The sequence below is a fragment of the Platichthys flesus genome, chromosome 10 (genome assembly GCF_949316205.1).
Source record: "Platichthys flesus chromosome 10, fPlaFle2.1, whole genome shotgun sequence".
Taxonomy (NCBI): Eukaryota; Metazoa; Chordata; class Actinopteri; order Pleuronectiformes; family Pleuronectidae; genus Platichthys; species Platichthys flesus.
In genome coordinates, this window is record NC_084954.1 from 5,033,628 (window position 1) to 5,045,974 (window position 12,347).

At 44.7% G+C, this 12,347-nt stretch overlaps 1 protein-coding gene across 2 annotated transcripts in view; it reads left to right on the forward strand.

The window, feature by feature from the left end:
- slc25a21 (solute carrier family 25 member 21) overlaps positions 1–9,175 on the forward strand; it is an 82,884-nt gene extending 73,709 nt beyond the window's left edge. For both annotated transcript variants that reach the window (XM_062397373.1, XM_062397374.1), the window contains 7 exons: positions 662–728; positions 1,364–1,423; positions 3,936–4,043; positions 4,166–4,330; positions 5,927–6,108; positions 7,521–7,573; positions 7,811–9,175. In XM_062397373.1, the coding sequence (XP_062253357.1) occupies positions 662–728; positions 1,364–1,423; positions 3,936–4,043; positions 4,166–4,330; positions 5,927–6,108; positions 7,521–7,573; positions 7,811–7,872 (697 nt within the window). In that variant the 3' untranslated portion in view covers positions 7,873–9,175. The remainder of the gene's footprint in view (positions 1–661; positions 729–1,363; positions 1,424–3,935; positions 4,044–4,165; positions 4,331–5,926; positions 6,109–7,520; positions 7,574–7,810) is intronic.
- Positions 9,176–12,347: the final 3,172 nt, after the last annotated feature.

Here is a 12,347-nt window from a genome sequence, read left to right on the forward strand (position 1 = left end):
AATATCTTGGCAACTGCATCGACTGTAATCTTCATGTAAATGCTCCAGTGTTATGAAAGTGCACATCTCAATTCCCAGAATACGCTTAACTAGAAATGATTGTAGTTACTTATCGCTTGTGGTGAACATTTTCCATTGTATGACTTACGAGAGATAGTTGGATTTTTTTTCCAGGATGTTCCAGGCGGCTTTTGGCATTCCAGAATTTTGTACTTGCTTCTGTTGTGTAATAAATTGTGTGAAATAAGTTAAGCACTACTTTATTTATATGCCAACACTATACAGATGTTACAGTTTGTTATCTCCTCAATGCAGTTGCTGTTTTAGAGATGTTTTATAAAGTGTATGATCATTTTTGGAGAGGTTGCTGTTGAGGTGTGTCATTGTACTGAAAGAATCCGCTGGTTGTTCTCTTGATTAATGGATAGTCCTTTATATAGAATATCTGAATATTGTGGCGTTATTAGCGTGTTTGGTTCAACTTAAAACCCAAATCCTAAAAATTATTATTTCAGCTTTTCTTTGTCAGATATCGTGATGAAAGTAGTTATTAAAACCCAATTAACTGACAAATTCTTTGAGTGCTTGATTACATCCTGTTTGCTTACAATATCAGATACAGTCAACAAACAGATAAGCAACTTGCCTTTTCTCTCTGCAGCATCTTTGGCTTCTACAAGGGAATCCTGCCTCCGATTGTGGCCGAGACACCAAAGAGAGCAGTCAAGGTGAGATGAAGCATGTGCTTGTTGTTTTTACACAGAGCTGCAGAACTTCTTGGGCCGTGACGCTCAGACTCTAAGGTACACAGATGCTGATTAAACCCAAGAAGTCGTCGGCCACTTCAGCCGCTCGTATTTGCTCTCTCGGCCGTCCCAAATATTGACATACAACCATTTAGAGCAAGCCCAAGCTTAATCCTTTGTGTGCATATCTCTATTCACATCAGCAGTACATGCGATGGGGCGATGTGGGGAGGTTGGGCACAGAGGAGGCCTGATGCCTGGTGTGGAGCTTCTCGGTAATGAGATGCTGGAAACGAGGATGTGTGAACTAATAGACGCTCACACTGAGAAGACGGGGTAATCATTCACACGGTGAACAAAGCCGGCTGATGGTGAGAAATGTCTGGAGCAAAGAATTAAAGCAAATTAAAGCCTTGATTAAAAACCACCTGTGCTGGTGTTTTGGTCTTTGCTCAGATAAACAAATCAGCAGATGTGTCTCCTTCTGCTTCAGGTGTTTGTCGAATTGATAAGAAGCTCAGCGAAGTTAGTGTGTGTCGGACGTGGCTGCTTTTTATAGTTTGTGTTGTTTTCTATGTCTGCTGGGATTATTTATTCATTATTCATTTCTTCTGCAGTTTTTCACTTTTGAACAATACAAGAAGTTGCTGAACTTGACTCCTCTGTCTCCTGGTTTGGTAAGTTTTGGACACAGAGACATTTGAATACATCTTCACCTGTAAAACAAACATGTGCTCCTACACACACACACACACACACACAGAGACACACACACTCTTTCTGAGCCAGGAAAAATGTTTTTTTTAAAACTCAACATTTCAGGTCTCCTGCCATGTGCGGACAAGACAAAGACAAATGCCAAGAATAATTTAACCAGCAAAATGAATTAATGTAAATATAAACGTTCCTGTCAATGTAGTTTTCACTTCTGCTTCATGTACAAATACAGTTAATGCAACAGCACATTTGGAGAATTTATTATTCATCTTACATTTTTGTTACACTTTTTTTTGCGACTTTAATATTGTAATAAATAGAGAATTGACGTAAAGACAGCTGAACTACCTGAGCCAGCGGCCATCTCCCTTTAGAAATGTTCAAATGAGTATTTCTCAAATGGGGATTAAGTAAAGGAGGCCTTGGATAAGAATAACTATTTTGTTAGGTGTTAAACTGCATGTGACAGCATCACTGATGACGTGAATCACATATGGTTTAATAAAAGTCCAACTTAAATTAATAGCAGTTGAGGGGAATTTGCAGGTTTTAAAATAGAATGGCACTCGCGCAGAACGCATACCTCCACCCAACGGCCTCCTAAATTCAATAAAGCTGCATCAAATTACTCTCACTCATAGATCTCAGTGCCCTAAATATTGCTGCTTGTTTCATCAATTCATTATTCTTTGGGAAATTGTTTAAGTTTAAGAAAGAGGAAAAAAAACAATCTGTTGTCTGGATCCACACCAAAAGTTAAAGGCTCTTTTCTATCCTTCCACCAAGTTTCATAGAAATCCTCTCAGTAGTTTTGGCATTATTCTCCTGACTATTGTTGATCGTTCAGGACATTGATCAGGCTATATGACCCCCCCCCCCCCGATCAGAAATTCAACTGATTATTAAAGTATATAATGAAACACTGTTGAGCGCTGACCTCCGCCAAGGCCAAACACTCCCTTTGAATTCTCTCAAGCTGCATCAATCTACAACAAACCTAGATGAAAACTCAACCGCCGAGGTAATGAAGAAGATCTAGTATTTGTGATTCCTAACAATAAGGACCAGACAAACACTTGTATCCTTGTGTTAAACCAACACAGTACATTATTTTGCTTCAGATCCAGTCAGCAAAATAATATTCAGTCCCAACAAACGCCCTCTACTGTAAGTTTGATTGGCGGTTGTTAGTTCTGGGGACTGGTTACACCACAGAACACACAAGTGCTTCCATCCTTATTGACTAACCTGCTCTCTGTTACACTGACTCAGAGTTTTAAGCTGGACAGATTTGCGTTGCTGAGGTGCGGTCATCACACTCCACCTATTCAGGTGGCAGCCAAGTGTCAGCCGTGATGGATGGCATACCTGTAACTAAGGATTGGGGCTGTCCCAGCACGGGGCGTATCTGCGGCTTGTTTTCACAGCCACTGGTGGACAAATGTTTACCTGTCCCATCAATCATGTTCCCTTCTTCTTCCTCCTCTTCCGCCTCCTGCTCACTATCTTCAAGTAGCTCCATTTCCCTCTCATCTGATCATTAGTGCAAGTGGAATAGGATCGGTTCTGAATGTCTGTCTCTCTCTTTCTCTCCCTCTTTCTCTCTCTGTCTGTCTCTTTCTCTCCCCCTCTCTCTCTCTCTCTCTCCCTCCCTCTCTCTCTCCTTTTCGCATGGTGCAGCTGAATGCCTTCACTCTGATTAATGGGGACACACACAGTAATAACACAAATAAGGAATTAAAACGTGGCTCGCTGGCTGTGTAAACATCGCCAGGCCTGTCTGAGAGGATGGGTCCCGGGGCTCTGACAGCAGGATAAAGAGGCAGGAAGAGTAATGAGCTATAGACACGTTCTTGACATGTTCCCATTACACTTCTCACTGAGCACGCGCACACACGCACACACAGACACACACACGCAGCCCAATGGAAATGGATGTAGTGTTGCAACATCCACTGTTAATTACTTGTCAGGGATATAGATTTATAAATAGCTTGTGCTTTTATTACATGTTTTATTGTTACCATTTTGTCCTATTTTTTTTAAACATTGGATTAATTATAGTGGTTTGATAATAAGAAAGTTAATGTTTTATAATTAAGGTGTGGTAATTATCCTCCTTTGTAATGATGTCTCTTAAATGCCTTACTTGTTTTCTCACATTCTTCAGTCTTTCTTTCTTTCTTTCTTTCTTTCTTTTGTTCACCCTCTTGTCTCTCATCTGACATTTTTTGCAAACGATAACAAACACAGCTGCCGTCTGCGTCTTCAGACGTATGTCAAACGACAACAATGACAGCCCTGAGACAAATGTCCAGTTCAGATGCAAAACAAAGAGACTTGAGGAACAAGTTTTCAAAAACAAAACTACAACTCGGCTGGGCTCTCGCAGCCGTCCACTCCTTGTGCTTTTCTCTCTGCCCAAATATTATCTCCACACTCAGTCCTGAATCATGTCCATCTTCTCCACAGGCGCTGTCTGTAGCCGGGCTCGGCGCAGGCCTGACCGAGGCTGTCGTCGTCAATCCGTTCGAGGTGGTGAAAGTCAGTCTCCAGGCCAACAGAGATACGTTCAAAGAGGTGGATAGAAATAAAATACTGCTTTGACTTTTTAAAGTGTTGGTCATTTCTCCAGAGGCCCAGCGGTTTGTGCGTCAGCCTTTTAACATGTATTCCTTCTGAATTCTCTCTCTCAAATATAGCAACCCTCCTCATTTGCTCAAGCCAGACGCATCATTAACTCGGACGGCTTTGGACTGAGGGGTCTGAATAAAGGATTAACATCAACACTCGGACGCCATGGAGTCTTCAACATGATCTACTTTGGCTTCTACTTCAATGTCAAGGATGCTATTCCTACCAGCCCGGTAACACGCCAATCAAAATCTATGATCACACTCCGACCCACAGCTCTGTTTTGCTTATTGCCCACAAATGCAAACTGCGAGCCAAGTGACAGACGCACACTCAAGCTTTGCTTTGTAATTCATAACCCTGACTACACCAAGTTAGCTAACCTCAGGCTACATGATACACACGTGTGCCAGCCACCTTGCCAGTGGGGAATAACAAGTGTTTGACAGTGTGATTAGTTCGTCTGACTGCCAGGGCGAGGAGGAAGCAAAAATCAGAGCGGAGCTTCTAAGATCAGCTCAGCTAATACCTCGTCTATTTGCTCTCCATAACATCCTCAACGTCTCGGGTTACACATCCGGCAGCGCCTGATGGCCCAAACAAAAGTTAATTTTGTTTAATGGAAACGTTACCATACGCCAGTTCCACATGTACAAACTGGGGCATTAGATTAACTCCAATGAACTAATGGGAAGCAGACAACGGCACTATTTTCAGGAGAGGGTTACAGCGGGAGCCCAGGCTCGGCTATATTTTCAACATTTTTCCAGTGACGCATGATGTACAGCGGACCAAGTGGTCATCCTCTGTGAAAGATAATTACGTGGCTAGATGACTCAAATAGCTCTCGTCTCAGATTGTGGCTGTCGCTTTTGGGAACGATCCATCGGTATGTACATCGACGGAATGATCCTGTTTGTGAGCGGCCATTGTTGAGGCAGCAGAGGATAAATATTGTGGGACCCGGCCGCTCACAGGCGGAGCTGATAGTGGCTTGGTGCAAAGCCCTTTTTGGGAGCAACATAAGCAATGAGCAACTCAAACACGTCAGTAGTCAAATTTATCCAGGCGAGCTCGGGCTCCTCTCGTATCGCCATTTGAATAGTACAAAAGAGGCAGATAGCACACTGCCGTCATTCACAAGTGAATGTGTGAGGAGATGTTTGCTCAAGGCTCTTAGGAAGTGGGTTGATGGGTGTACTTAAGCTGCGGGTACGTTGCCCCCTTCCCCACTCGAGAAAAACAGAAGAAGTGGGATTAGCTGTTGATTTACCTCGGCTCTCAGGGTGTTCAGCCGCTTGAGAAAGGCCCGGACCGGAGAGGCTGCTGTCATTTGTAAAAATATCCTGGCCAATTAGCTGTCAGAGCTCTCTGAGTCTGGGCTTCTTTGGTACAGTAATACCCCTGTGCCGAGTCACAGCCCAATTACCCAAATTGTCCCCATATGCCTCCCCAGTCTGCCTGCATGAACCCTGTTTATAAATCCTCTGTCTTGGCTCCCCGGAGAACATGTGCTTCTGCTCAGCCAATCAGAGCCCTGCGCCACACTCAGGAAACACTAATCTGCCCCCCGCTACCATAAAATGATCAGGGCTTTCATGCCAGCTTTGCAATCATATGCACAAGCCTGTGCTCTCCTCACTTTCACTCACATACATGTGCACATAAGGTATCAGCATTGATTTTGTCAGCTCCATGAGGCTGCTTTACTTTCTCTCTATTTATGTTTTGTGCCACCAACACCTGGTGCCCAGTCCGGAAACGTTTACCCTAACTTGAATGCACATATACCACTTTGTTTTAATCCTGTGTCCCCTCCTCTTCTCCAGGACCCGACCCTTGAGTTCATGAGGAAGTTTACCATCGGCCTCGTGTCCGGGACCATCTCCTCCTGCGTGAACATCCCCTTCGACGTGGCCAAGAGCCGCATCCAAGGCCCGCAGCCGGTGCCAGGAGAGATCAAGTATCGCACCTGCTTCCAGACCATGGCCCTCGTGTCCCGGGAGGAGGGGTGAGAACAATCAGGGGCGGGGGGGGGGGTTGGAGGTAACTGATAAGTGGGCGATCCTCAAGATGAAATTTAAAATGCTGTCACTGCTGCATCCAAGAATTAATGAGCCACTTTGTCTGTTTTGTTAGCAATTGATAGTTGGTTATCTTTCAAGCCGGCTGTCAGAGAAGACAAATGCCCCAGCGGGTGAAACGGGGCTTCACCGTACGGTTTGAGTTTCCTCCAGAGGAACTGAATGAATAACTTGATGCACAGCTGTGATCCGATGAATGGAAAGCAAAAGAGTGACGTTCGATTCCCGGGCTGCGTTCCCCACGTGTGATCATACATTTCTGCAGTCTGTCAGTTGTACAGTAAATGTTAACATATTTTCGAGCCTCGGAGGAATGACAGCTCTAAATGGAAGCTTCAAGGAAAGATCTATGTTATGTTAGCAATTGCCCGAGGCTTTTCCACTTTCCCCCCACGCAGCACCACGAGACCAGGGCCAGCGAGATGTTTGTAGTTAGTGGACGCTGGAGCCTTGGGGGCTGCTGCAGGAGCAGCACTGAACCGCTGGCGTCGCAGGGGTGCGTGCAGGGTGCCCCCTCCGCCACATCCAGTCCCCTGCTCTAACACAACACAGTCCCTGCTAATTAGTGGTCCCTATGGGAGACGTCGTTAAGCAGACCCTAACGAGCCGCGCGGCGCTCCACGGGTCAATCTAATCAGACAGAGGGCCAGGGAGGAAGTGGGTCGAGCCTTATTAACGCCATCAGTGGCGGGGGCAGGGAGCAGGACAGGGAGCACGAGGCGGAGGCAGGCAGCCACTGATCACCTTGAATGCATTAAGGGGCAGGTCCTCGCCAGCGCCGGCCCTTAGACTTGAGCTACGTACCTGACTGGGTGACGGAGAGGCAGGCCAGCAGACAGACGAGCAGCCAGGCAACAAGTCCCCTCCACACTCCACAGATTAAACACACATTCACATGCAAGGACGCGAGCACACTGTGTATGAAGGGAATGTGTGGAAGATGGAGTCATTCTTCTTTTTTCACTTCTGTAGCACTACGACAGAGTAGAAGTGCAAGTCATGCATTTGGAATTTGAAGGTAAAAGGAGAAGAGTAGAGGCCTAATAAAATACCTACAGTTCTAAAAATAAAAGTGCTCATTATGTAGAATAATGTGCATTAATGTGGTGGAAAATAACCATAGATGCTTTAATGTACTGATTTAATGTTTCAGTTGGTGAAGGTGTGATTAAAGTCAAAAACAAGTACCTCAGAACTCTATATAAGTACAGTACTGGAGCAGATGTACTTTGTAATGTTGGGCTGCTCCATCATACATGAATCATTTTATCCTTTATTCATCCTGGAATCTTTACATGTTCATGATCTGTGATATAACTGTTCTATTTTTGTTTTATAGATACTTGGCTCTGTACAAGGGGCTGGTGCCCAAGATAATGAGGCTTGGACCAGGTAACGAAACAGCTCATTATATTGAAGATAAAAAAAAAAAAAAGTTTGAACTTGACCTTATTAGTTGTTTTGAGATCGGAAACAAAGCTAAATTATTCCTCCTCCTACTTCCCTCTCAGATGTGTTTCCTATTTTCATTGCTCAATAACGAAGTAATCAGTTGTTTAACTGGAAACATTGTGTGGTTTATTCCCCCGCTACATGTGTGTTTATTCACCGTCTTGTGTTGTGTCACAGGTGGAGCAGTGATGCTGCTGGTGTATGAATACGTGTCCGGTTGGCTTCAGAAGAACTGGTAACAAAAACAAGAAGGGAAAAACAAACCACCAGGAGTGCCTTTTCTGGATTGTGCCTCAATCCCAATACGGTTACCTGATTCCAGTAACATGAGACCAAATGAGTTCATCTTTGTTCAACTATACAATACACAGTACTGTTATTAAAAACGCCAAAATCAACATTCCAGTCAGCCCTAGAAAGCAGCTTTCGAAGGAGAACCCCACATCCAAGTCATTTTATCAGAAATTAATTCAAAACAGCTGCAATATTTCAAAACTGCCTGAAAAACACATTTCATTTTGAAACCAGTTCCGGTGTCAATCGGTTTTAAGGCCCTGAAAACCAGTATTTTCCCTTCTCCTCTAATGATGTTCAACAGCGAGCACAATGTTTTTTATATATTTAGTTTTGCTCTATTTCCTCTCACTGGTTTTGAGTGTATGTCACATGCCTCTCTGAGCCAATCACACTGAAGCAATATTTCATTCAAAATCTGATGACAGTTGAGGAGTTGAATGCTTATGTTGCAAGTTCTGTCGATGGAATCAGCTCAAACCAAATCCTTGTTGTGCTGATGAAGCAGATTGTGTCTTTGTGAGTTTAAAAAGCATAATAATAAATGTAGATTGTTGCTTATTTTGTCATGAATACTACAAGAAATCAGGCTTTCAAGGGTTTAGCTGTTAAAACCATTCTGCCAACACCCAACAGTCCCATTAGATATGAGTCCAAGAAGCGTGTCGGATTTATTTCATGAGATTTCATTGATTATTTTTAGGGAAATCTGAGAAAACGGGAAAAATATTAAAGAAATTATTTGTTATCTACCTTCCAAAACTGGTCCCAGTATAGAGGGCTTGATTATATATCATCATTATACAGCTGCACATGTTATTTGACCAAACTGGAGCCTCCACTGAGCCTCGTGTACCTGAGTCATCTGCTCGTGAAGGAGCAACAGTTCAGCAACAGTTCACCATGCACTCATACATACTCTCTGTACGTACACTTCGTCATGTACATCAAATATACAAGACCGAGCACGTATACTGTGATCACAACCATTGTACTGAGCCTCACTGCGTATTGCAAACAAACCAAATATATCCACAGTAGTGCCTTTAGTCAGGATGTATGGGTATAGAAAAGTGATTGTGTGTTCAGGCCTGTTGCTGAGCTACTTGTATTGCCTGACTGATATTTTAATGAATCATCTATAAATTGCGTAAATGTTTTTTTTATTATCTCAATTTAGAATAGAATTTGTTCACAGTTACTTGCATGTATTGGTAACAAATAATAAAAACAAAGATTGAAATCAGATTCCTCACTTTGGTGCCTCGCTGTGTGTCGAGTAATTCTCTGTCCTGCAACTGTCACCTTGTATTGTTGTTGCATGTTTGTCTTCTGTGGAAGACTTTCCATCGATATAAGTGTATCCTCTTCCTTCAGTTTACTCCCTTTCTCCTCCTCCTCCTCCTCCTCCTCCTCCTCGTCTTCCCCTCCATCAGAGCCCTTTGTTGTTTGAGGGCCTGTCAGCCCGTAGACGTCTTCTCAGCCAACCAAGTGTCAGTCTTTTCTCTGGCGGTGGAGCGGAGTCGGTGCCGGAGCGCCGCCTAAGTGCAAGTTAAAACAACAAGCTTGAGAAATTCAAATGGGGCTGCAGGACCTGGGGTTAGGGGCTGGGGGGGGGGGGGGGGGGGGGGGGGGGGGGGGGGGGGGGGGGAGTGGAGGTTACCGCACATATTCTCTCCCACTGCCAGTCTATCTCTTACACAAATATTCACACACATGCAAACACACACCTGTTGCTCTGCCTCAGGGGCCTGGTGGCTGCACTGGGAGAGACTCCTCTTACCCTCGTCTTGTAGCAGCAGATCCTGAGCCACGTTGGCATTTGACAGTAGTCATTAACGTGGGAGTTCCTCTCTGCCAGGACGGAGCGGCTCCTGTTGTTCGGGCCCTTGGAGCCTGAGGTGATAGACTTAACAACTGCAGGGCCGCAGACTGATGGAGCTGGAAGCGTTGAACCTGTCTTCTCTGTAATGGAGACCTGAACGTGTGTGTTTGTTTCAGATCTGACAGCTTGTAACGTGTCTCGCGTGTCGCTGGTAGCGAAGCAGCAGAGACGTCTTTCACCTGGATTCACGGCACACGGCACCCGGATCATAAATCTCCAGCAGCAAAGTCCCCTTCTCCTCCTCTTCCTGACACCCTTCCCATGCATGTTCTTCATCATCTCTCCCGCCCCCCCTCCCTTGACGTTTCAATCCACTGGCTCCACTTGGACAGCACCACAAGGCCGTACCTGTCTTCCCCAAGTACACACACACACACGGGTCCTGATTAATATTTGTATTAAAATATCCAGGTTTCCAGTAATTTCAGGTTGGTGTGATTGAGCCACATGTGTTCACAACCAAAGACACAGAACCAGACACGTTCGGATTTTCCAACCCCAGCTGAGGTTTCGCTCTCACCTGTCTGCACGACCCGCTGCTGTTTTAAGGCGTTAAGAAAACATTCTGGCTGTTGTCAGCTTCTTTTTAAAAACCGTGCGCTGAGCCGAAACACACACGAAGCGCTGTGCTCGGCCGGCGTTACCGACCCTGCTCTGTGTTACTCTGCAGACGGCTGTCTTGTTTCTGATTGCATGTGGGGAAAGTAAAGATAACCATATGACACTGAAGTCAGACTCGACATCATTAATTATAAACACGTGTCTGCCCCCCCGTTTTTTTAAAAGCGAAGCCTTTCGAGACCTCGCTCCCACAACGCTGACCAACATTAGACTACAACAACAAGGCTTATTAGACTTTTTGAGAAACTGTTCCTCCTGTCCCGAACCAACACACTGTTCCTATTTTTTTTTTTTTTTTCGATACTGGCGTCAATTAAGACGACCACATTTTAATTCAGTTGTGAGTCAGAGGAGGCTAACGAGGCTGCGCTCGGTTCATGTAGCGGAGTTGAAAGGAAAAGTTGTTGTTTGCAGGCTGAGGTAACAAAACAAAACAAAACAGAAAGACGGAGCATGTAACGACTTCTTCATGCCGCTCGGAGAGTTAACTATCATCTGCAGTGTGTGATGGATTGGGGATGGTTGGGGGGGGGGGGTGCTGTTACAGCAAACGCACAATCATCACGTCCCTGTGATGTGGTTCACTTACGGTCAAAGCAACACTACGATCCCGGAGCAACGGTCCGTGACCACTGGATGCGGGGACCGGTGCTTTCCAAGTCAAATCAGCCCTCGCATGGGGAGGACTGTTGACACTGTGACACGGAGGGACTGTTTGTGTTGTAGCAACAGGAGGAGTGGAGACGTGGGGCCTTAACCAAAGCAGCAGGTCAGAGGTGTGTTGAGGAGCAGGTGAGCAGCTTCACGTCCCTGCTGGACCTCAGTGTGTTTACACCTCAGGTCACTGCAGGCAACTCCTGGTCTATCTAACGCTACACTGCCCAGCCTCAAACTTCCTGAAAGTGTTTTTTGCATCATTTCACAAACGTGTCATTTGTGTGCTTTTCTTTTGTTTCTTTTTGTTGTACTGGACACGTTGCGTTGAACACTGACGACGCCTGTGTTGGGGTCACATGTCTGATGACCTTGGAGGCTACGGGCCTCTGAGGGCACACGGGCTCCATCTCACCCCGGGAGTCTGGGAATCGTCCGCTCACCGAACCGTCATGTTCTGAATTACAGCGTCACCGAAATCACAACACAAAATTTGCTCCAATTTAAAAAGCTTGTTGAACTTAAAAAATGATTGTGCATGGCAGAAGACATTTGCAATTATTTAAATAGGACGTCCTGGATTTAAAGATGTTGTCACGTCCTTATGAGATGTTTAATGAAGGGACATTCACATTTAAAAGAATGAAAAGTGAGATTAGGAAACATCTCTCTTTTGTTAATACAACAGCATTTTAGATTTATTTAACCCTAATAAGAATTTTTTTTATTATTGTATTTTCATTTTATTTACGCCCCAATTTTTGCTTGCACCTTCTTTACCACATCTCCCAGACTCATTGAATAGTGTTTGTTCTTTATTCAAACTCTTCTGCTGAAGCTTTAGTTCTGTCCTCCCTCAACCGCCTGCCAAATAATTAAATGGAATTTAATTATATTACCTTCAACTATTCATTACTCCTCCCTTATCTAATAGAATATTATTATCTATGAGTAGGCCCACAGAAAATGCTTGAGAGGACATGTACCAGATCCGTGTTGTTTCAGTGTCCAAAGGATTTTGACAGAATTGCATTATGTGGACACACTGTGTGTGTGTGTGCGTGTGCGTGTCAAGCATTTCTGATGAGCTTAGTGAGCCGTGAAACCTGGTAATAGAGAATACAGGCCCAGTATGAGCATGCCCTTTGTTTTTCCTGCTCGTGTAAAACCGGCCGGTCGGCTGCCATCTCCTTAATTTGGCCTCACTTCGCTGCCGAGGAAGACGAAGAGTGAAGATGATTAATATACTTGGAAGGAAAC